Below are 22,239 nucleotides of genomic sequence, written 5' to 3'. Positions count from 1 at the left end.
AAACCCTAAGGCCAAACCTTACAGTGTATGTGTATTGCACCTGATAGATAAAAGAGTAACCTATGGAGTTTCTTGTTCGTTCCTCTCTATATGAATCTACACTTTGGAACGAGCAAATAGCCTCTAAATCACTAGAGGACTGACCGACAGACAGACATTTTTAATATTATTATCTTTGTAATGGCGTTCCTGGTCTTTGAAGTGCCTTCCTGGTCTATTTGAAATAAATAATTTTGACTTTGATGTTCTAAAAGTAAAGAGAGCGAGACAAATGATATATTTTTTGAAATATAATGCAATTTTAATCTGTTTCAGATCTCCAACGTCAAAGGCAACACCTGGCCTTGGATCTACTTTGTGACGCTGGTCATCTTCGGCAACTTCTTCGTGATGAACCTTATTCTTGGTGTGTTGTCTGGGTAAGTTGAGTTAACTACTCACAAACGCGACGCGTTAAAATTAAACTACAGTTAAGGGATAAGGGTTCAATTTATAGACTGGGCGGTTAAAGGCAAAAAGCAAGTAACTAATGTTAGTCCATTTGAATTAAATAATTTACTCTTGGGAAAGTCATGTGGTACTAGTGAGGTTGACAGGGCTCACAAGGCAGAGACAATGGACTGCCAATTGCTACGAATCTTACATACCTCTTTCGCTTTATTAACAGTCATCAGTCTTTTCATGCATGCTCGTCGGTTAAAGGTACTTTTAATTTTGCCCTTCTATAATATATCGCCAATCTGGTCTCTATATTATGTCCTTCTAGGGCGCACTCTAGCCTCGCCAGCCGTCGGGGCTGCGGTTTATTCTCGCCTGAACATATTTTATACCTTATTGTAATAACACATTTATCTATTATATAAAAATAAGTCGGGTTTTCCTTCCTGACGCTATAACTCCAGAACGCACGAACCGATTTGCACGATTTTACATTCGTTGGAAAGGTCTCAAGCTCCGTGAGGTTTATAGCAAAAAAAAAAACAGGAAAAAATTCAAGAGAAAAATAGGAAAACAGGAATAATCATTGGTGGCGAAACGGAGTTCGCCAGGTTTGCTAGTAAGTTATAAATGTGTTATTATTATGTATGTTATTTATGTTTATTTCTATCGTCACGTTCACAGAGAGTTCTCCAAAGAAAGAGAAAAGGCGAAGAATCGTGGTGACTTCCAAAAATCTCGTGAGAGACAGCAGTTTGAAGAAGACTTAAAAGGTTACTTAAATTGGATAACTGTAGCCGAAGAATTGGACCTTGAAAATGATCAGGGCCAGAAGGATGATGATCAAGATTCTCAAGGTACGTGATATTGTAATATAGACCTTAATACATTTGTTTATTTATTTAAATTAAATAACATTATGCACAGTGATTACAGTCACATTTACAGAAGTCAGGATTTTGCAAAGCAAGCAATCTTCAGTTTATGCATATTACCTTTCCAATAAATTCGAGTTTTTAGTTCTATCTAAAGTTTTAGAATTCAGTTAGGTATAGTTTGATATAATATTGATTAATAAGTTTATTGTTTTGCAGATAAAAAAGACAGAAAAAGTAACGAAGGATCTCAAAGCAATATAAATACGAGTACAGAACAGGGACACGCATCGACTTGTAAAGTTTACTGCAGGAGATTCGACAAGGTACTATTTTGGGACCAATATTTTTAGCAAAAATATTTTTAGCGTCTCATTAAATTTTTAGCTACGCTATAATCGTAAAGAGCTGGAACTATGTTTTGATCTAAAATAAATCCCAAACAGTGTAAAGAAAATTCATATTGCACCTATTGTTATTATAGTATTATGAAAATTATAATAACATTTACTTTATAATTTTATTATACACTAGCTTTTGCCCGCGACTTCGTCCGCGTGGTTGGTGGTCAAAATCAAAACGCCTTCTACCCTTTTTATTCGCTATAAAAAGTAGCCTGTTCTTTTGTTCCCCATTAAGTATCTAAATACAAAGTTTACTGTTACAGCTTTAAAAATGACGAATTTCCATATGACCTTTCATCCCCTATTTTTACCCACTCTCCCCTATATTTTAGCCTATATTCTTTCGTTTCCCATTAAGTGTCTAAATACAAAGTTTCACCTTACTCATCTATATATTAATACGTGATGCAAAAACTTTGGACCGTTATTTACGAAAATTGCGCGGACGTAGGAGCATAAAATTTGGTACACTTATAGTTTATGTGTAGGAGAAGTGAAGAACGCTAATATTTTTCAAAAATAATGCTTATAAAGTACATTAAATCAATAAATAAAACATTACACACACATGCATAGTATCTGATCGTATTTGACAAAACGTCAAAATCGATAGACATTGCGATGATATTGACGTCTCATATGAATAGAGTTTTATAAAAGAGTTTGTTTGAGTTTGAGTTAAATAAAAATTATTCTTGAACGTATTCTAAGTGGTATTGTAAATTAAATCGTATATGGTTGAATTTCAACCGCTAGGCGACCACTAGTAGATCTAAACACCCCTCTCCCGAACGCGCACCCCTGGCTTTGGTGACGTCCACTTCGCAACGGGCCGTGCAGCAGATATCGTAATATTTTAATTTCACCACAACTTCAAAACCAAACGTCCAATTTTAATCATTCAAAGACCAAATATTATCAACATAAACTGTACTTATTGATGAAATAATTTATCTTGATAAGGATTAATAGCATGAGTAAAATAAACGCGTTTAAATGTAGTCCAAAAAAAATTCAAGATTTTTAAATAAAAATGTGGTTGTTGTGCCTCACTCGACATAGATAGGTATAGTGTGTCGCGGACTTTTTTGTAGATATTTATAAGATCTACAATTAATTATAACATTTTATGGTTCTATCTTTTGTAGTTTAGGCAGCGTACGCAAAATAAGTAACTTCTTTGGTTGATTTTTTTCAGTTTGTGTCCGAAAAATCCAAATATCTTACGGAACCCTATTTTTTCCAAAATAAAATATAGCCTATGTTACTCGTGGATAATGTAGCTTTCGAATGGTGAAGGAATTTTTAAAATCAGTCCAGTAGTTTTTGAGCCTATTCGTTACAACCAAACAAACAAACAAACAAAGTTTTCCTCTTTATAATATTAGTGTAGATGTAGATTTTCTGAGACATACTAACTGTTTGACGATGGACTCGACCAGTTTAAAGCCATGCTAGAGGCTCATATTCATGTACAACATTCTGCGACACACGACGCGGCGATTGTCGTGCTGCTACTGAAAATCGCCGTAGCAGCGCGACAGTTAACATTTACTTTAGTTTAAAAGATTGTTTAAACTTTTAATTGTGATTACAGGTCAATCGGCGATTACGAAGGACGTGTAGGAAAGCTGTGAAATCACAAACTTTCTACTGGGCCATCATTGTACTTGTATTTCTAAATACTTTAGTACTGGCCACTGAACATCATGAGTAAGTAAATCTATAGTTTGATTGCTGTTCAAAGTGTTGAATTCTTTTTCTATTGTTATATTTTTGTCAACTGGCCTTTGAGAGTGGTTTTCCAGCAGAGATGTGCTATGTAGCTATGCTACGAAGATGTAATAGGTAAGCTGTGAAACTATGTGACCGTTTCTACTGATACTAAACTATGTAGCTGTGCGAGGAAGACGCGCAGCTCGAAAATGCGATGTATCAATAATAGGGAAGTCATCCATAGCACACATCCATAGCACGCATCTTTCCACCATTGCTAAGCTATGTGTACCAATGAATATGATTGGTGGAAGCCAAACGCATCCACAGCAACATAGCATAGTACATTTCTATTGGAAAAGTACCCTTAGTCTAGTGGTCATAATATGAATACTGATCACAATGTTCTTGGTTCAATTACTTGGATAAAATAAAGGCTGTTTAACATTTTTTGATTTCATCAATTATTTAAATATTAATCAAAGTGGTTGAGATTTAAGTGTAATATGTTTGGAATTATAATAACGATTTTCCTTTATTATGTTTTCAGCCAACCCTACTATTTAGACTACTTCCAAGAATACGCGAACTATTTGTTCGTCGTACTATTTACAATGGAAATGTTGGTGAAGATGTATGCACTGGGATTGCAAGTAAGTTGTCTATTTTTATTTGTTTTAATTTAAAAATATTACCCAATGCTACACACCATATAATATTGTGCGGTTTGGTTACAAACTTTTTCTTCTCTTCTATTAATATCTTCTAATCTGATCCAAGACAGTCAATAATGTCCCTGGCGCGCCGGACTTCAATGTTTCGGTGTTTTCATAGTTGTATCTACTGTAGATCCTGGCTTACAGGAGTTGCAGCGGTATGGGAGGCTGTGGCGGGCTTGTCCCATTAAAAAAAACACACCGTGTCAAATTTTAATTCAGAGTTAAAATTAGTTTACATTTATAGCTTGTAAATAATGTAACTTCCAAATAATATATATTTTGTTGTTTCCCCATCATCATCACCACCATCTTCATCACATCCTCATTCTTTTACCATCTTCTCTTCCAGGGTTACTTCGTCTCCTTGTTCAATCGGTTCGACTGTTTCGTCATGTTCTGCTCCATCGTGGAGTTGGCTCTGACCATCACCAACACCATCCCGCAGCTGGGTATCTCCGTGTTGCGTTGTGTCCGTCTACTCCGAGTCTTCAAAGTTACTAAGTAAGTATTTTTTTTTAATAAAGTGTTTCTCCATACTAGGATTTTGCTCCTGTGTCTTAGGTACGTATACTATTGTGTATCGTATAAAGAGTTGTTCCGTGTGGGAATCGAACCTGCTACAAGTTGTGCGGGAATCGGAACTGATACAAATTGCTAATTGCTACCACCGAGCAGACGTTTTCAGTCATTTTATATTTTGCAGTCATTTTATAAGAGTGTAATCTAAACTATCTAACGGTTCAACTTTGTAAAAGTACCTTAGAGGACCTAGGTTCGACCTTCTTTGGTTGACACTTTAGTTTTTAAAGTACCTACGTTTTTCTGTGTACTGTGTGTAGGAGTAGTGTGTACATACACAATACAACTTTTTTAATTTTGTGATCTGATCAATATTTACAGAAAAAAACTCATAATTTACTTTTCCTTTCCAGATACTGGCGTTCTCTCTCCAACTTAGTCGCATCTCTTCTTAACTCCATCCAGTCTATCTTCTCCCTTCTTCTGCTGCTTTTCTTGTTCATCATGATATTTGCTCTGCTGGGCATGCAAGTGTTTGGAGGAAGATTTGACTACGAACCGGAGGAGGAGAAAGAGAGGCATAACTTTGACTCTTTCTGGCAAGCTGTGCTGACAATGTTTCAGGTAACTGAGAATTTTGATTCCATTTGTTTTACAAACGTAGATTAAGATATTGGTTACTTAGTTAATGGTATCTGTAAACGTCAGCGTTGTTAGAGGCTTAAAATCCACTTACCTTTTTATATGATTTATTGAATCTGTTTTATTATGAGTACTTTTGTAAATATTTATAGATACACATTTTTTTTAAAGATTAACCAATGGAGTTTCTGTCTCGTACTTCTCCATTCGCAGCTACACTTTGAAACGAAAACCTAGCTTCACTGACGGATAGACTGAGAGACTATTGTTTATTTATTTCTTTGTTGACGTTTTAAAAGTGTCTTATTATGTGGTTTAATTTTATTGGAATTAATAATTTGACTTTGAATTCGATACGGTATATCATTAGTATACTAAAATCCTACTATTGCATTTCAATATACTCATATTTTTGTACTTTTATTCTAGATATTGACTGGTGAAGATTGGAATGCTGTGATGTACCACGGTATCAATGCGTACGGTGGAGTCGGCACGCCCGGCATGTTGGCATCTATCTATTTTATTGTTATCTTCATTTGTGGTAACTGTATCCTTTTCAAGAGTATTTTCACTTATAGTAATTAAACAGTGTTATAAAGATTTTAAATATTTTCATCAGTCTTGAAAAAGTAATGAAACACGACTAGTGTGATTAATTTGCATCAAATGACTCTTTTAGTAGAAAACAAGCATACATTTTTACAAAGCAGAATAGTAGAAGTTTGGGATCTGCAATAAGGTAAATATTGGTATTATTGTTTTACAACAAAATTAATTAAACATTCCCTGAAAAGAAAATAACCTCAGATTGCATATTAACTAATGATTTCCTTAGCATTATAATAACAGACATCTTACTAAACGTGTTCTTGGCTATCGCTGTCGACAATTTGGGAGATGCTGAAGAGATGGACGAAATTCAAAAAGAAAAAGATGTAAGTAGACTTAAATCACACACACATAATGTCACGCCTTTTTATCCCCGAAGGGGTAGGCTGAGCTATTACCGTACGAAATGCCACTATACAATGTACACCCATGTAATAGTTAAGTCCCATGTAATAGGGGGTTGTCATACACTGGGCACAATTCCAAACTCCGTGCAACTAATGAGAAATTTTCGAAAATCCGAAATAAGCTCAAAAATACCTTGCCCGAGCCGGAATTAGAATCCGAGACCTCTTGTCCGGCAGTCGCACTTGTGACCACTCGACCAAAGATGCAGTCTTAGACTTAATAGATCTAAATCTTTATATTTATTAGTTTTTAGACTCATGTTTGTAACAAAGATATATAAAACTACATCTATTTATTAGGAAGCAGAGAATCCAGAGGCAGGTAACCCTCAACTGGATGAGGAGAGAGGCGAGACTGATGACGAATATGTGAACGAAGAGGAGGCTTATTCTGGTGAAGAGTAAGTTACTGAAGATATAAACCTTTTTTTTTGAGGGGAGTTAATCATCTAATGACTTTTCCGCCTGGGGCGAGTCGAGAGGGAGTGTCAGACTCTTACTGACTAAATACCACCCCGTTCCTACTGCTGCTTTTCGAGCCGGAGCCCCGATAAACCCGCTAGGTAGTCCACAGGTAGGCTCTGGAAAGATATAAAGCTATAAAGCAAATTAACATCATTCCATATTTTTACCTCATTAACACAAGGGTGCTATTCCAAAAGAGATGTGACCTTTCTGTGGATGTGTTTCGCTTCCACCTATCATACTAATTGGTACAGATAGCTATGCACTGGTAGAAACGGACTCAACTAAGCTCTAAGTTATATTTTTATTTGTAAATATGCGTGTTACAGATGCATGCTAAACCATTTCTGATGAAAAAACACTCTTACTATTATATTGTGACGTTGGTTTTAAATGTTCTGGAGATAATTATATTATGAAAATAAGAATCATAAACTCACTGTTTTCATAATATCTTGTTTTTTTTATACTTAATAGGATGACGCTTAGCCTCTCATAGATTACATGTTTCTTGAAAATATTTTTTCGAATAAACTTTAACAATTGTTAATTTACTAACAGCCGGCCATACAAGAAATATAAAAGGGTTCCCAGGTAAGAAGGAAATTATTTACTAATATATTATTAATATTCAGCTTGCATCATAGTTTCATAGTTGAAAAATGTTCATCATGGAATAATAGTTGATCTTAATGATGATGTTGATGAATTTAGGTCAGAAAGCGAAGTGACTGGTTCAGAAGAAGAAGTAGAAGAACAGGAGCAAGAAGTAAGAGATGAAGCCAACAATACTCTTGTTCAAAATGAGAAGAAACAAAATGGTGAGTGTTAGTTAAATTACCTATTAAACCATAGTGAAACCACAACTTTTTGTGCCTAGCGTTAAGAAGTAATTAATAGAATTTATCAAAATCCTTTCTTAAGGGATGTCTACGCTATAGTAGCTTTATGAATGCAAAGTCTCAGCCCGATCATACCAACTTTGATTTCCTATTTTATGCCCTTGTAAGTAGAATTGATCAAAATCCTTAATTGGTGGATGCCTATGTCATAACATCTACCTGTATACCAAATTTCAGCACGATCCGTGCAGTGGTTTGGATTGAACTTGTCACTCTCTCAGTCAGTTAGTCATCTTTGAGCAACATATAGTTAGATTAAGGGAACATGCGACGATGTTGATTATATTATTATTCACCTATTCTTAATTATTTTTTTCTATAGGAGATATAAAGAAAGAAGAATCCCCGAAACGCACGACGGCGGCCATGTCGGCTCGACCTCGACGGTTATCTGAAGTGGAAATGAAAAATGAAGACAAGCCCATCCCTGAAGGCAGTAGCTTCTTCATCTTCTCTAATACTAATTGGTAAGTGTTTTAATTTTTGTATTGTGGATTGTAAGTAAACTTTCTATAAACGGCCCGCTTCGTACGCATTCCACGCAATGGATTTTAGTTTGTCTTGTTTAGAAACTCATACAATTGCGTCCACTGATCTGCATCGTACCGACATCGACATCGTACATGCGATGCGTACTGATCACGTCATACGGAATGCGTACGATGCGTGCCTGTGTACGCTTACCTTTAAGTTAACGGCTAATCTTCAAACTTCATCATACTAGAGCTTTTCCTTGCGTCATATTTTGTGTATCCCAGAAAATAAAGTTTTGTGCGTAAATTAAACCCGTAGTAAAAGTCAAACTTCCATCAATTTAAGTTGGTTTGAATCAGACTACGAATCGGACTTCTAACTTCCACATACAATTTTTGAAAACCAATAACAATTGGGCTAACTTCTTCAACCATCTTCTTTTCAGGTTCAGAGTGACATGTTACAAAATCCAGAAGAATTCATGGTTCAAGAATTTGATTCTGCTCTGCATTCTAGCGTCTTCTCTTATGTTGGCCATGGAAGACCCTGTCGGTAGTAAGAGCAGTGAACTGCAGACTGAGGTAAGATATCTCGTACTAACTGATTTTGAATTCTACTGCGTTAGTAATAAGACTTTAAACGAAGACAGGCCTTTTGTATGTCTGTTGGATAGTCAACAGGGTTGAAACAATTTTTGCATTGCTTATGTGACTATTACCTTCTGTGTTGAGCTAAAGGTGATATGGTTTACTAAAACTATTATATGATCCATATCATCAGCAGTTAGTACTTATTAGTCTATTTTTTGACCATGGACATTTACCTCCAAGCTTGGCAGAAGAATTGGAGATAGCAGTTCTAATAGGGTTTATTAGAGAACACTGCAGTCTGGTCATTTTATCAAATGTACCATGTCAAAGTCAAAGCAAATATTTCAATTAATCCTAAATTAGGCACTTTTGAAACGTCAAATTGAATTGTCCATCAGAACAAGCACATACTACAAACTATGTGCTTTTTCCAAAGTGTTCCATGATGAAATGACTTGTTTGAAATTATTAAATTGTCAATATTTTCTTTCATTATTTTAAACGTTTTTATTGTATATTTCAGATCCTCCGTAAAATAGATTACTTCTTCACCACAGTGTTCACAGTGGAACTGCTCCTGAAGGTCATCACATACGGCTTCATCCTACACAAGGATGCTTTCTGCAGATCTGCATTCAATCTGCTTGACTTACTTGTCGTTATTGTGTCTTTGATTTCCTTGGATGGGTGAGTTGGGTCAAAGTTTTTAATTTATTCTGATTTTTGTCAGAATGTCAGTTATTTTAATTGGTTCTCTACCGTTAGACTTTTGAATTACATAAATAAATAAAATTATTTTGAGAGTGACAGAGTTTGGATTAAAAGATTATGTAGGTGATATAATTTATGGATTATTTTTAGAGTCTCCAGTTTGTATAAATAGATTCAATAATGCTAGTTTCGTTTTTGTGATCTCATCTGATCTGGATGTTAATCTATTTAAGAGATTTTGACTAGATTGTAAGAAATCTTGTTGCAAAAATGTGTTCTTCAAATATTAATGATTTCTTTTCTGCCTAGGTCCAAAAACACAGTGTCATTCATTAAGATTTTGAGAGTTTTCCGTGTGTTGAGACCTTTAAGAGCAATCAACAGAGCCAAAGGATTGAAGGTTAGTTCCATTTGCTTTATTTTATACAAACAAATAGAAAATTTACCTAAAAAATTATACCTTATTGGATTTTTTTGCAAAATTGTTCTTTAAAGAGATATTTTTATCAATTTTTAGCACGTAGTACAGTGCGTGATCGTCGCCATTAAGACGATTGGCAACATTTTGTTGGTGACCAATCTACTACAATTCATGTTTGCCGTTATGGGAGTGCAAATGTTCAAGGTAGGGAGGAGCAAAAAAAAAAACAAAAAAATTAATAAAATATTTTTTTACTTACTGAGCGACACCTTTGGGTCAATTTATTTACAATTCACATAAGTTTGTATGGAAGTAAGTATTTTTATGCACTCGGAAAAATATTCTTGCACTATTTATTTTTTGATAAAATAAATAAATAAAAAAAACAATCATCTGATTTCGTTTCTTTAATCTGTGTGAGGCTTGTTTACCTGCGATACAAAAAATTAGTTTACTACTAACAATTTTTTTTTTTCGCTTTGCCGTGGGTCCAAAAAATTCTTTTTTTTTTCACTCTAGGAGCTTGCATGCTTCTTTTTGATTTTTTTCTGTTTTCAAATTAGCCCAAAGGTGTTGTGTGATGTTTTTTGTCAAGTTTTATTTATTTTTTTCGAAATTTGTGATTTTTTGGACTCAAAATTATGTGCTTCGGTGTGTTTCTGTTGCACAAGGCCCTACCTTGACATTTCACTCGAAAACTAGGAGTGAGGTACTTGGTTTATAACCTGTGTTCCGTTTTTTTTTTCAAAATATCACTGTCAGACCAGGACACTGACGTGTCTGTACAAAAAAACGAATAAAGTTTTTTTCTTTTTCTATAAAAACCAAGGACTAACGCGATGTAAGTAGGCGCAAGGTTTCAGAGTTATGTTTTTTGGGTTATGCGATTTTTTCCTAACAATTTTATTTATTTTTGCATTCTTTGTTTTTTTTTCACAATTGTACCTACAACGTGGTTTGCATACCTACACCAACACGCACATTGGGACAAAATGGGCGACAAACTAAAAAAAAAATACAAAAAAAAAAATATATAAAAAAATACACTGCAACTGGGTAACGTTTTTGTTTTGCCCGCTTTAACACGTTTTTGCATATTTGTGCTTTAGTATGTTGTCAAGTGTGTATTTGCTTCAATTAAGTCAATTGGAAATATATTTATTATAAATCATATGTTGCAATTTATGTTCGCTGTTGTCGGTATACAGTTGTTCAAGGTAATTCTCAGTACCTTCGTTACTTTAGTCAAAACTTTTTAATATCGAAATTATCCACTTAAATTTCCTTTCCTTTCCACTTATGCACTTCTCTTGCTTTATAGTTCTATGTAGTACTTAGTTTAGAAACCTTTCACTATTAGAAACTTTATACTTAGATTATTTTACTTCTAGATTTCACATTTTCTCTACTTTCCAAATTTAATAATATCATGTAATAATTTATTTATAAGCAGCAAGGAAATTATAATATTTCTTTCTATATTTCTTTTCCTTTCTCCTTCTGTAGTTATTTGTCGTAAATTGTGAGTATTATTATTGTGAGTATACCTAGTTTATTTTTTTATTTAGATTTTTTAAATTTAGGGTTATCAGAGATAAATCTGTAGTTTTGCTAAAATAACATAGAGAGCTATGTAATAATATAAAACGTTGTAACTAATGGTATTTGTTTTATGTGCTTAGCTTCAGCGTTGTGTAGCAAGCGAGGTCAGGTGATTCCAATAGTATAGTTTATACCATATAAATGATTTATGTAAGTTCTGAATACATACTGGTGTTTTCATACGTATAGGATATAGGTAGGTATGACTACTATTACTTTTGAAACTGAAATATTTTTCAAATATTTTATTATAGTGTTTTTTTATCTTACTTGTAAATTTTTGATCTGCATTTTTTATATAAAACAAAGTTTTTTTAAAACTTATGAATTCTTTTAGATGTAGTTATAAAATCAACAAAACTTAATATTATTTTTATATATGAAATATCTATAACATTATTACGGTTTCAGGGTAAATTCTATAGATGTACAGATATCACCAAGGTGACTGAAGAACAGTGCAAGTAAGTATTCTACGTTAAGCAGAGGACTTAGTACGAGTTTGCTTTACGTTGAATAAAAACAAAACGATGGTGTGTTCGGCGCTCTGATTGGTTTGCGCGAATGAAAAAACCAATTATGGCGCGTTTACATTAGATCGGTCGTAGGTTGGTCACCGAAGGCGGCGGCCGCATTCGGTTTCAGTAGAAACCGAATTAATACGGCCAAACCGAATACGGCCAAACGAATACCTGTTTATATTAGTTGGTGACCGAATACGGCCTGCAGCCGAATACGGTCTAATCGACTAATGTAAATGCGCCATTACGGCTACGAACGCATTCTCATATATTGATTTCATTAAACGTAAAGCAAACTCGAGCTAAGTCCTCTGATTGATTGATTGATTCATTCAGGCCGACAAATGAAAGCGCTGAATGCATCCAGTTGGTTAAAAACATTCTAAATGACAAAAAATGAATACACATTAAGTGTACTTCAACTTTTCTTAAAAAAACATAAAATCGACTCGGTTTCAGTTAAGGAAGAGTAAGAAAAGATATCCTAATCAATTTTCATGGTTATTTCAGGGGTACATACTTGATTTACAAAAATGGCAAGCTGGCCATTGAGGAGAGGTTCTGGATTCGAAACAAGTTCAATTTCGATGACGTGCTCAACGGAATGCTGACTCTCTTCACTGTATCTACCTTCGAAGGGTGGCCAGGGTAAGTAGTGCTATTAAAGTCCTTCCACTATTAATCAGTTTGCTACCAGCATCACCAGTCACCAGTTTACCATCAGATGACTTATGCCATAAAAAAAAGAAAACTTTTCTTCAGTTTGTCCTTATTATGTAAAATAATGACTTAAAAAGCCTTTCCTACTCTCTGAAAGAAAAGTTTTGCAAAAAGAAGTACAAAAAAATTAAGGGTTCCATAATTATTAGGTAAGTATATGTCCGAAAATGTTCGGTTACCAGTCTCGATTAGTGTCCTCATATGTCACCTACGGGAAGATTAGGAGAAATTACTAATGTCTTTTTTTAAATAAGCCGGAACCAAGCAGATGGATCACCTGATGGTAAACAATCGCTGCCTTCCATGGATGAAGAGTGGGGAGGGGGTAATTGGGCCTCCGGTAAATTCACTCACATAACATGAACGTCTTCGAAAAATAAATAAGGTGTTTGTAGATTATTGCACGTATCTTCTTTACTTTCAGACTTCTATCAACGTCAATGGATTCGAACGAGGAGCGACATGGACCTATCGAGAACTCCAGGCCTTTGGTCGCATTCTTCTACATCAGCTACATCATTGTTATTGCGTTCTTCATGGTAAGTCATCATTAGCTCATTGCTGAATAGCCTACTCTGGCTTAGAATAGAATCTTTTAAAATGCTCCGAGGGTTAAAGGTCGGTTCATATCTGACGGAATATGCGTCGCGTATCATCGGTCGCGTAACGCTAAAACAGACAAATGTATAGAAAAGCTATTGACCGTTCACACTGAACCGATGACACGTCAGTACGACCAATGATATCTACGCTCGACGTATATATATTACATCAGATATGAACCGACCCTAAAGTCGTTACAAAATCTATCAGTGAGAGACTGATTAACGGTTAAATGGTCGTACGTGCGTCTGCTGAGCTCCAGTTCCATACCTATACCTACGTATTGATTATGTTTTTCATAGTTATGATCACTCGAACAACAAAGCAGTCCTATATTATACTGAAGTTCTTTTATTTTTTTCCTTCTGCACACCTTAGTACGAGTTTGTTTTACGTTTAAAATAATCGAAACGAGAGCGTTTTCGGCGCTAAGATGGGTTGGTTTATTCGAGACGGCCAAACAGAATGGCTGGCGCAGTACTAAGGGTTACTGGAGAAGACAGTATTTTTATTCTTCTTGACTCTTAGCCAACAACATGATCTAATACTCTAATATCTTCCGCAGGTGAACATCTTCGTAGGTTTCGTCATAGTAACATTCCAGAAGGAGGGAGAGCAAGAGTTCAAGGACTGCGAGCTAGACAAGAACCAGAGGAACTGCATTGAGTTTGCTTTGAAAGCCAAACCTGTTAGGAGGTAAGAGGGTGATATTTGAACAATTTTAGATGTAAGTTTTTAAACTGACATGGTCGCTAACACTATCATGAGAACTTAAGACATTACATTTAATGGGTCGACGTTTAGCCGCTATCTTGCCTGTTGGTAAGTGATGATGTGCCCTACGATAGAGTACACCTGCCCATAAGCAACCTATTCACTCGAGCTTTGAAGACACAGAGAAACGACAATTCATTAAATTTAAAAAAAATCTTAAGACGGGATATTCATCATACCAGTTCATCCGTGATCATTGGAACAGTGTGGAAATATCGGAAACTCATAGACATAAATAAACATGGTAAATATTCCGTCTTAAGTCTTAGATGTGTGCAGTTAAATATCAGCTTGTAACTGTTTCACTGCTGGTACAACCACTCCAGAACCAAGAAGTCTTTGATAAACTTGACCTTTAGGACGCTTTTCCACCAGAAATGTATTATGTGCTAAGTTGCAGTGGATGCATTTGTCTTCCAACAAACGTATTTATTGGTACACAATCAGCTTAGTGCTAGGGGAAACGAATTCAGCTAAGCTGTTTTTTATGGAAAGACGCGTGCTATGTATAGCTTCTTACTACCGATACTCGAGCTGCGCATCTCCCACGCACGGCTACATAACTTAATAACAGTCGAAGCAATCACATAGTTTCACAGCTTAGCTATTACATTTTCGTAGTAAAGCTACATAGCACATCTCTGGTGGAAAAGCATCTATAACAGTTATAATTATTGTGATAGAGAGAGAGTAATGAGTAATGGCCCATTTTTCCAGATACATCCCCAAGCATAGGATCCAGTACAAGACGTGGTGGTTTGTGACGTCACAGCGGTTCGAGTACTTCATCTTCTTCTTCATTGTGCTGAACACCGTGGCGCTGATGATGAAGTTCCATGGAGCCTCGCCGGAGTATAAGAGGGTTCGTTTTTATTATATTGAAAGTCAAAGTGTTTATTTAGCTTTCACTATTACATAGAGGATACTTAGTATGAGTTTGCTTTATGTTTAAAGTAACCGAAACGACAGCGAGAGTGTTCGGCGCTCTGACTGGCCGGCTCGAATAAACCAACCAATCAGAACGCCACGTCACGCAAACTCATACTAAGGGTACATAGTGAGTAGGTATAGTTTAATGTGACTATTAGTTTTTTGTCATCATGATAATAAGCAATATCATCAACAGTCCGTACTGCTGGAATATGGGCCGTCCTCACACGGTCCTCACAGGTTTGTGTTGAATCTGTCGAATGTGTAGCCCCTTGTAGTAGCAAAGGGTAGGGATGACAGAATGTATCATATTCTTCTCTGTCACTACTTTACTTTTAAGATAATTATTTTTCTTCTAGGTGCTGGATTATATAAACATGCTGTTGACTACTGTCTTCATGTTGGAGTTTGTGTTCAAGCTCGCTGCGTTTAGATTTAAGGTAAGAAAATACTGATATCAGGCGATTTTAGCACTTCATTGCCCACACGCTCAATGTTAACATTTGTGGAGAATTAGTCTTCAATAACTTTCTGCAAAGATCTTCTTCTTAATTAAAGAAATTATTCATCATCATCAGCCAGAAGACATCCACCACTGAACAAAGACCTATTTATTTCTCCTCCTCCAATAAAACGTCATATATAACCATCTGCAGACAACATTAATGGATTTTTATTTTCGTTTATTTCTATTTTCAGAACTACTTCGGAGACGCGTGGAACACCACAGACTTCATCCTTGTAGTCGGCAGTATTATAGATATTGTGGTCACACAGGTCAACGAGAACAAACCACCAGCTGATGTAAGCACTGCCTCTTAAATAAATTGTATATTATATAATAGACATCAAACCCTCTTTATCTATGAATAAAAAGACAGATCTTTAAGTAATTAAAAAGTAAACTAACTAAAAAGACGTATTTATTCCATAAAAAAGTACGCAAATTGACTTGATTATTATTATGTTTTTCGGCTTACTTACGTAATTACTTGACGAGGAACTCGACTACTTTCAAGCTATGCTAGAGGCTCATATTCATGAGCAGCCTTCCGCGACTCACGACGCGGTGACGGACCTTTAAATAATAATTACGTGAGTAAGCCAAAAAACATTAAAATAATTTAGTGTTTCTCACAAAAGTTATAAGATAAAGATAGATTGACATGGTTGTTATTTAATCAATTTTATTTCTTTTACAGTTCGGACTAGTCAGCAAAGCTAATAAAGAGGTAAGTAACATTAATAAACCACAAAACAAACATTAATTACTAATTTTAAATCAATTCTTCTGTTGAGCACACATAATTCTTCTTTAAGGGCTCCAACCTCCTAAAATACATCACGTTCTTCCGTCTCTTCCGAGCCATGCGTCTTATAAAGCTGCTGTCCAGAGGAGAGCGGATCAGGACTCTTCTCTGGACCTTCATCAAGTCGTTCCAAGCGCTGCCTTACGTCGCGTTGTTGATCGTTCTTCTGTTCTTCATTTATGCTGTTGTTGGGATGCAGGTTAGTGGTTTTATAATCAAAATTACGCTTTATTATCATCATAATTACCAGCTCTGTGATAATCCATGTCCAGTGATGAACCACAGGTCTCCTCTATTTAAGAGAGTTTGCCATACTTTTCACACTTCGCAAGTGGGTTGGAAATTGGAGTTTTCGTCCACGTTTATTAAAGAGAGTTGCTATTCAGCTTTCTTCAAATGGTTATTCTCTTAGTCAGCTCTTCTCTCTCTCTCTTTCATTACTGTATGAGAGAGAAGATATGGAGATGGTGATAATGATGTTGATGGTGATGGTGATGGTGAAAAGTGTATTGGACTTTACTGATAACTGATAACTCGGTCTTTATTCTTTTTCAGCTCTTCGGCAAGGTTTATCCAGATGATGACGTAATCAGCAGCAACAATAACTTCAAGACTTTCGGTGGAGCTCTCATGGTGCTGTTCAGATCAGCTACAGGTGTGACTATAGTTTTCTCAAAAAAATGTTATTAGGTTCTTATGTTTGCACATTCTGATGCAATACAGCAAAAGTTCACAAAATCCCTTTAGTGTGGGATTCATGGTCGACGCTGATTTTTACTATGATAAATGATATTTATTTTTGCAAATAGGTGCAATCTTTTACACATCAATCTCTTAAATAACTAGATGAGGCCGGCATTTCCTATCGGACTACTCTGAGAAAAAATGCCGAAACAAACTCAGAGGTATGAAGCAATCTGTCAATTGGCCTCCCCAGCCCATATAAAACGAAATCACAGTACAGTTCATATGCACTTTAAATATGCATTGTGTAATGTGTGTTCCAGGAGAAGCTTGGCAAGACATTATGATGGCCTTATCTCCGAACACGGACGAGAGACCTCACAATCCGATCCACTGCATCAAACCAGACAGATATGACGAGGAGCCCGACAAGGAGAACTGCGGCACCTGGATGGCTTTCCCTTACTTCATCTCTTTCTCTTTGCTGTGTACTTTCTTGGTAAGTCATAGTTAACGCCTGAATAGATAGATACCGTATAGATGTTAGCCCCCATTTTTTTAAGCGGGGAAATCATTTTTCCCGTCTTGGGAGATACGAGAGGGAATGACAGACTCTTACTGACTATAAACCACCCCGTTTCTAGTATTGGTCTTCGAGCCGGAGTCACGATAAACCCACTAGGTAGTATGCAGCTCCGGGTCCGGGAAAGTTAGCCCCCATACGTACTTTTCCAATTTAATATGCAATCGCAGTAGGTACAATCACTTTAGCAACCGCGTCAGGTAGTACAAAACCACCTCGAGGGTCAACCTCTACTGCTTATAAATGGTGTGGAAGTGTAGGTACTGCTTTTTTAATATAATTTTTAACGTTCTTTACATTTGAAACACAATTGCTTTCAGATCATCAATCTGTTCGTGGCTGTCATTATGGACAACTTCGATTATTTAACCAGGGATTGGTCCATTTTGGGCCCACATCATCTCGACGAATTTGTTAGGTAAGAACAATAAATATGAGATTGGGAATAACCAGCAAAATATATTATATTTTTTAGCTTAATTCATAATTTTAAATATTAATAACATGGGATTTATAATTTCCAGGTTATGGAGTGAATATGATCCTGACGCAAAAGGAAGAATCAAGCACTTGGATGTTGTTACTCTACTTAGAAAAATCAGTCCACCGCTTGGTAAGAGCTTGGTCTCTTTAATGATAGATTTAGAAATAAATATAGAAGGAAAAATAGAGAACAAAAGTTCTAAAGTTGAGTCTACGTTTAAATAAATGTAATGTAGGACGCCTGGAAAAAAAACTATGCTACTAACTAAACTTGCTTTGACGTTCAAAAGTGCCTTACCGGTCTATAAGAAAAAAAAATGACTTTGACTTTTTGACTTTGACTATGTATTCGAACGGACGCCAAGAATAGACACTGTATAGAAGGACGCTTTCTAGTCAGGTGAAAGTAAAGTGACTAGCAGTAATTGGATGCAAAGAACTAAAGAAGCTCAGTGATGTGCTATCAACATCATCATCATCAGTCTGTTATCGTCTACTGCCAGACATACGCTTCTCCAGACGAGCTGTTACAGAAGAATACATATGTCCAGCATGGGATAAAAACGGGCTAATGACGCATTGCATATTTCAGGTTTCGGCAAGCTGTGTCCACATCGGACGGCCTGCAAGCGTCTGGTGTCCATGAACATGCCGCTAAACTCCGATGGAACTGTGAACTTCAACGCCACACTCTTCGCTGTCGTACGGACACAGCTGCAGATTAAAACTACAGGTTAGAAGGAAGTTCATTTTGATCAATGTCTTGGGATTTGGTAGATTTTATGCTACAATATTAGCAGCTTCTAAAAATAAAACTTGACTGGTAAATAAGAAAGTTATAACTTCAATAAACTGCCAAACCGCATTGAGCCAACGTGGTGATTAATGCTCAACAGATTTCTGAGTGAGAAGAGGCCTATGGTCAGTAGTGGCCACTTACAGGCTGTGGATGAATAGATGAACTTCAATAAAAATATTTATTGAAAGTTTACTCATAACCAAGAAACAGATAGGGCAGCGAATGACTTTGACAGTTCCTTTCGTTTTTCCCAAGGTAAAAAAACTATTACAAAACTCAAGATGAATATACTTTTGATCAATAAAGTATTTCACTGAGTGATAGAATGAGTCTTTAAAAACATCTTAAAGTATGTAAATTATAACTTCCATTCATAATAATTGCAGTAACCGTAAATACCAAAGTCACACAATCCCCACTTCTAACACAATTCCCAATTTAGGTGTCATCGACGAATGCAACACGGAGCTCCGAGCGATAATCAAAAAAGTATGGAAACGCACATCTCCAAAACTGCTGGACCAAGTAGTGCCTCCTCCTGGCGATCCTAACGAGATCACAGTTGGAAAGTTTTACGCCACATTCCTTATACAAGACTATTTCAGAAGGTAAGAGAGAAACGATAATAAATTATAAAAATATTGATGTGTAGTAATGATGTCGTATAGATCTATCAATGTTTATCCAAATTAAACTTAGAAAATATTAATATATAGTATTAATTGGCATTTATTCTAGTTCATACCAAATGATAAAATCATCATAATATATTATAATATTTCATAATTTTCTTAAAATTGAGTCAAAATTTCATGATTGTATGCATTTGGTTGTTACAACCAAATGCATACAATCATGAAATTTTGTCTTTCCATCTAATAGATCTGAATTGTTAAAATCAATAAGTATCATCACCATCAAAGTCAAAATCAAATAACTTATAATTATCTATCTTATTATATTTATCAGGTTTAACTTCAAAATTGTTCATTATAACTGTATCCTTAGTATGAGTTTGTTTTACGTTGAAAATAATAGAAACAAGAGCGCATTCGGCGCTCTGATTGGTCGGCTTGAAAAATACAACCAATCTAAAACCCGAACGCCTTCTCGTTTTGTTTATTTTAAACGTAAAGCAAACTCATATTAAGTGTTATTGTATCCAGTCCATCTTTCATATTCTATTAATTTACTTTATGTTCTTTATAAGCACTGTCATTAACATCGATATTTCTATTTTTATAGGAACCATGCGTAAGTCGATTCACGAGTACTAAGCAACATTCGAAGATTTTTCTTTTACAAAATGCTGTATTTACGCTTGCTTTCTTGGCAGATTTTACTATTTTATTGCCAAGAGGGTCGCTTGAGAGATTTTTTTTTTTCTGAATTTTTTCGTCATTACGTTCTTGTATTTGGGATTTTAGATTCATACGATCATCTGTAACTGGACCATTTAGACAGATTCCTATTAGTATAGATGCCATCTTAATCGCAACTTGTCTTAGTTCCTTTAGATCAGTAGTTGTCGATGATTGTATGATTCTTCAGACATTTTTATTGGTTTCAGCTTCATCGCCTTCTCTAAGGTGTTTCTTTACAGTGTCCAATGCATTTTCCAAATATATATTTTTGACAGCATGACAATTTTTGCGACAATTTTTTTCGAGTTATCCAAAGCATGTTTCCTCCGTGTAATAACTTATTGTATTTACAATCACTTGCTTAAATCGCACAGTCTTCATTATTGTCTTACATTTCTTTATCTTCTGCGTGGAGTTGATTTAATTTTTTGTGTTTTGTCCAATGTCGATGCATGTAGAAAGCGAGATTTAAATAAATTTGCTTTTTCTTAACATAAAATAAAGTGATTTTTTAGGCAAATGGTTGTAAGTTCGCGACACAGAGAAGACATGTTTGGACTAGTTTGAGATTTTAACCTTAAATCACTATTTTTGTGTTTGATTCACATTCACACTTTTTAGTGTTAACTTTAGTACCATGATATACCTAGTTCTTTGACCTAGTTCCGATAGATAACCTAGGTGTAAATACAAATAGAGAAGCTGTGTGTTGTGTGTATCAACGTGTCAATAAAATTAAGTCAAATATCTACAAAACCGAAACAAAAACAGTTCTTGTAGATAAAGAAGCAATTGATTATACTAATATTGATTAAAAAGAGAAAGATTTCATCGATTCCACGTGAAAAATGAACAGATTCAGAAAGCGCAAGGAGCAGGCTGCTGCAGCGTCACTGCAGAACAATCAGATGACGTTGCAAGCTGGACTGAGGACGCTGCACGAAGCTGGGCCGGAGCTGAAGAGAGCTATATCCGGCAACTTGGATGAATGTGTTGGAGAAGTTGTGGAGCCTATGCATAGGGTGAGTAGAGTTGGGGAAGATGAGGTGTAATTTAGAGATATTAGTCAGTACATTGTATGAGTTTGCTTTACGTTTAAAGTAATCGAATCGAGAGTGCGTGGTGCTCTGATTGGCTAGCTCGAATAATCCAACTAATGAGAGCGCCGAACTTGATCTTGTTTCGATTTCGGTACAGAATGGCTGGATAAAGTTTGCAATAAATATAATTATGTTGTCATCGAGAAATGTCTAATTTAGGTTTTGTACCGAAAATCGAAAATAGAAAACTACCATTGTCACACATACTTTCTGATGGATAGAAGACGTGCTAGTTTTTTACATAATGTCCATCATGGTTTTATTATATTTACTGTATTTGTAGAAGGTTCAAGAGAGTGGTTATTCCTTGACGTCCGCATTAATCTTGTAATTAAAATTTCCAGCGTAACCACACTTTGTTTGGTGCTGTTTGGACGAGTCTCAAGAAACATGGACGAGAGAGCTTCTACGGCAAAGACAGAAGAGATGCTATGCAGCACATGCCTTCTAGTAATAAAAATGGAGGTTAGATTAATTGATTCTTCTTAACTATGCACTTAACTGATTGGTAGAAGACGATGATATATTTCATCATCATCATTAGCCGGAAGACGTACACTGTTGAACAAAGGCCCTTAATCCTCCACTTGGAACGACAAGCCGCCACCTGTAACCACTGGCTTACCGTGTGATACATGTATGTTGGAAATATTATCCTAATTTATGAGATTTCTGATGGGAAGGATACGACATAGAACATCGTCGTTTTCTTGCCATGTCATAAAAAAGTAAGCGTCCATATGTCCGCATCGTACGACTCTCACGCATCGTATGCATTCCGTATGACGTCATCAGTACACATCACATGTAGGCATTGCTGATGATGCAGAACAGTGGACGCAGTTGTATAAGTTTCTATACAAGACAAACT

The 22,239-nt window shown here is 35.7% G+C and overlaps 1 protein-coding gene and 1 long non-coding RNA gene across 10 annotated transcripts in view; one reads left to right on the top strand and one right to left on the bottom strand.

Annotated features, from left to right (window-relative positions):
* Nucleotides 1-2,477, bottom strand: part of LOC126911585 (uncharacterized) — a 297,716-nt gene extending 295,239 nt beyond the window's left edge. The window contains exon 1 of the long non-coding RNA XR_007706119.1: nucleotides 2,097-2,477. This is a non-coding gene — a long non-coding RNA (uncharacterized LOC126911585). The remainder of the gene's footprint in view (nucleotides 1-2,096) is intronic.
* Nucleotides 1-22,239, top strand: part of LOC118280604 (muscle calcium channel subunit alpha-1) — a 60,490-nt gene that overhangs the window by 34,444 nt on the left and 3,807 nt on the right. For 4 of the 9 annotated variants that reach the window (XR_007706115.1, XR_007706116.1, XR_007706117.1 and 1 more), the window contains exons 8-42: nucleotides 316-419; nucleotides 1,123-1,295; nucleotides 1,533-1,639; nucleotides 3,315-3,430; nucleotides 3,984-4,086; nucleotides 4,502-4,653; nucleotides 5,085-5,295; nucleotides 5,743-5,863; nucleotides 6,166-6,251; nucleotides 6,633-6,733; nucleotides 7,359-7,391; nucleotides 7,512-7,618; nucleotides 8,022-8,166; nucleotides 8,619-8,754; nucleotides 9,287-9,450; nucleotides 9,784-9,874; nucleotides 9,992-10,099; nucleotides 11,909-11,961; nucleotides 12,529-12,666; nucleotides 13,163-13,277; nucleotides 13,907-14,037; nucleotides 14,833-14,977; nucleotides 15,405-15,485; nucleotides 15,745-15,849; nucleotides 16,248-16,277; nucleotides 16,366-16,554; nucleotides 16,911-17,010; nucleotides 17,363-17,538; nucleotides 17,943-18,040; nucleotides 18,147-18,235; nucleotides 18,698-18,838; nucleotides 19,347-19,512; nucleotides 20,150-20,158; nucleotides 21,125-21,290; nucleotides 21,713-21,833. Coding sequence is in view for 6 of the 9 variants with exons in the window: in XM_050699423.1 (XP_050555380.1) it covers nucleotides 316-419; nucleotides 1,123-1,295; nucleotides 1,533-1,639; nucleotides 3,315-3,430; nucleotides 3,984-4,086; nucleotides 4,502-4,653; nucleotides 5,085-5,295; nucleotides 5,743-5,863; nucleotides 6,166-6,251; nucleotides 6,633-6,733; nucleotides 7,359-7,391; nucleotides 7,512-7,618; nucleotides 8,022-8,166; nucleotides 8,619-8,754; nucleotides 9,287-9,450; nucleotides 9,784-9,874; nucleotides 9,992-10,099; nucleotides 11,909-11,961; nucleotides 12,529-12,666; nucleotides 13,163-13,277; nucleotides 13,907-14,037; nucleotides 14,833-14,977; nucleotides 15,405-15,485; nucleotides 15,745-15,849; nucleotides 16,248-16,277; nucleotides 16,366-16,554; nucleotides 16,911-17,010; nucleotides 17,363-17,538; nucleotides 17,943-18,040; nucleotides 18,147-18,235; nucleotides 18,698-18,838; nucleotides 19,347-19,512; nucleotides 20,150-20,158; nucleotides 21,125-21,290; nucleotides 21,713-21,833 (4,111 nt within the window). In the remaining 3 variants the exon portion in view is untranslated. Of the gene's footprint in view, nucleotides 1-315; nucleotides 420-1,122; nucleotides 1,296-1,532; nucleotides 1,640-3,314; nucleotides 3,431-3,983; nucleotides 4,087-4,501; nucleotides 4,654-5,084; nucleotides 5,296-5,742; nucleotides 5,864-6,165; nucleotides 6,252-6,632; nucleotides 6,734-7,358; nucleotides 7,392-7,511; nucleotides 7,619-8,021; nucleotides 8,167-8,618; nucleotides 8,755-9,286; nucleotides 9,451-9,783; nucleotides 9,875-9,991; nucleotides 10,100-11,004; nucleotides 11,113-11,908; nucleotides 11,962-12,528; nucleotides 12,667-13,162; nucleotides 13,278-13,906; nucleotides 14,038-14,832; nucleotides 14,978-15,404; nucleotides 15,486-15,744; nucleotides 15,850-16,247; nucleotides 16,278-16,365; nucleotides 16,555-16,910; nucleotides 17,011-17,362; nucleotides 17,539-17,942; nucleotides 18,041-18,146; nucleotides 18,236-18,697; nucleotides 18,839-19,346; nucleotides 19,513-20,149; nucleotides 20,159-21,124; nucleotides 21,291-21,712; nucleotides 21,834-22,239 lie in introns of all 9 variants that reach the window. The other 5 variants (XM_050699424.1, XM_050699426.1, XM_050699428.1 and 2 more) reach the window with 5 other exon arrangements.

This window comes from Spodoptera frugiperda, chromosome 16 (genome assembly GCF_023101765.2).
Source record: "Spodoptera frugiperda isolate SF20-4 chromosome 16, AGI-APGP_CSIRO_Sfru_2.0, whole genome shotgun sequence".
Taxonomy (NCBI): domain Eukaryota; kingdom Metazoa; phylum Arthropoda; class Insecta; order Lepidoptera; family Noctuidae; genus Spodoptera; species Spodoptera frugiperda.
The sequence above is the reverse complement of the archived record's forward strand: the minus strand, read 5'-3'. Positions and strand labels throughout refer to the sequence as shown.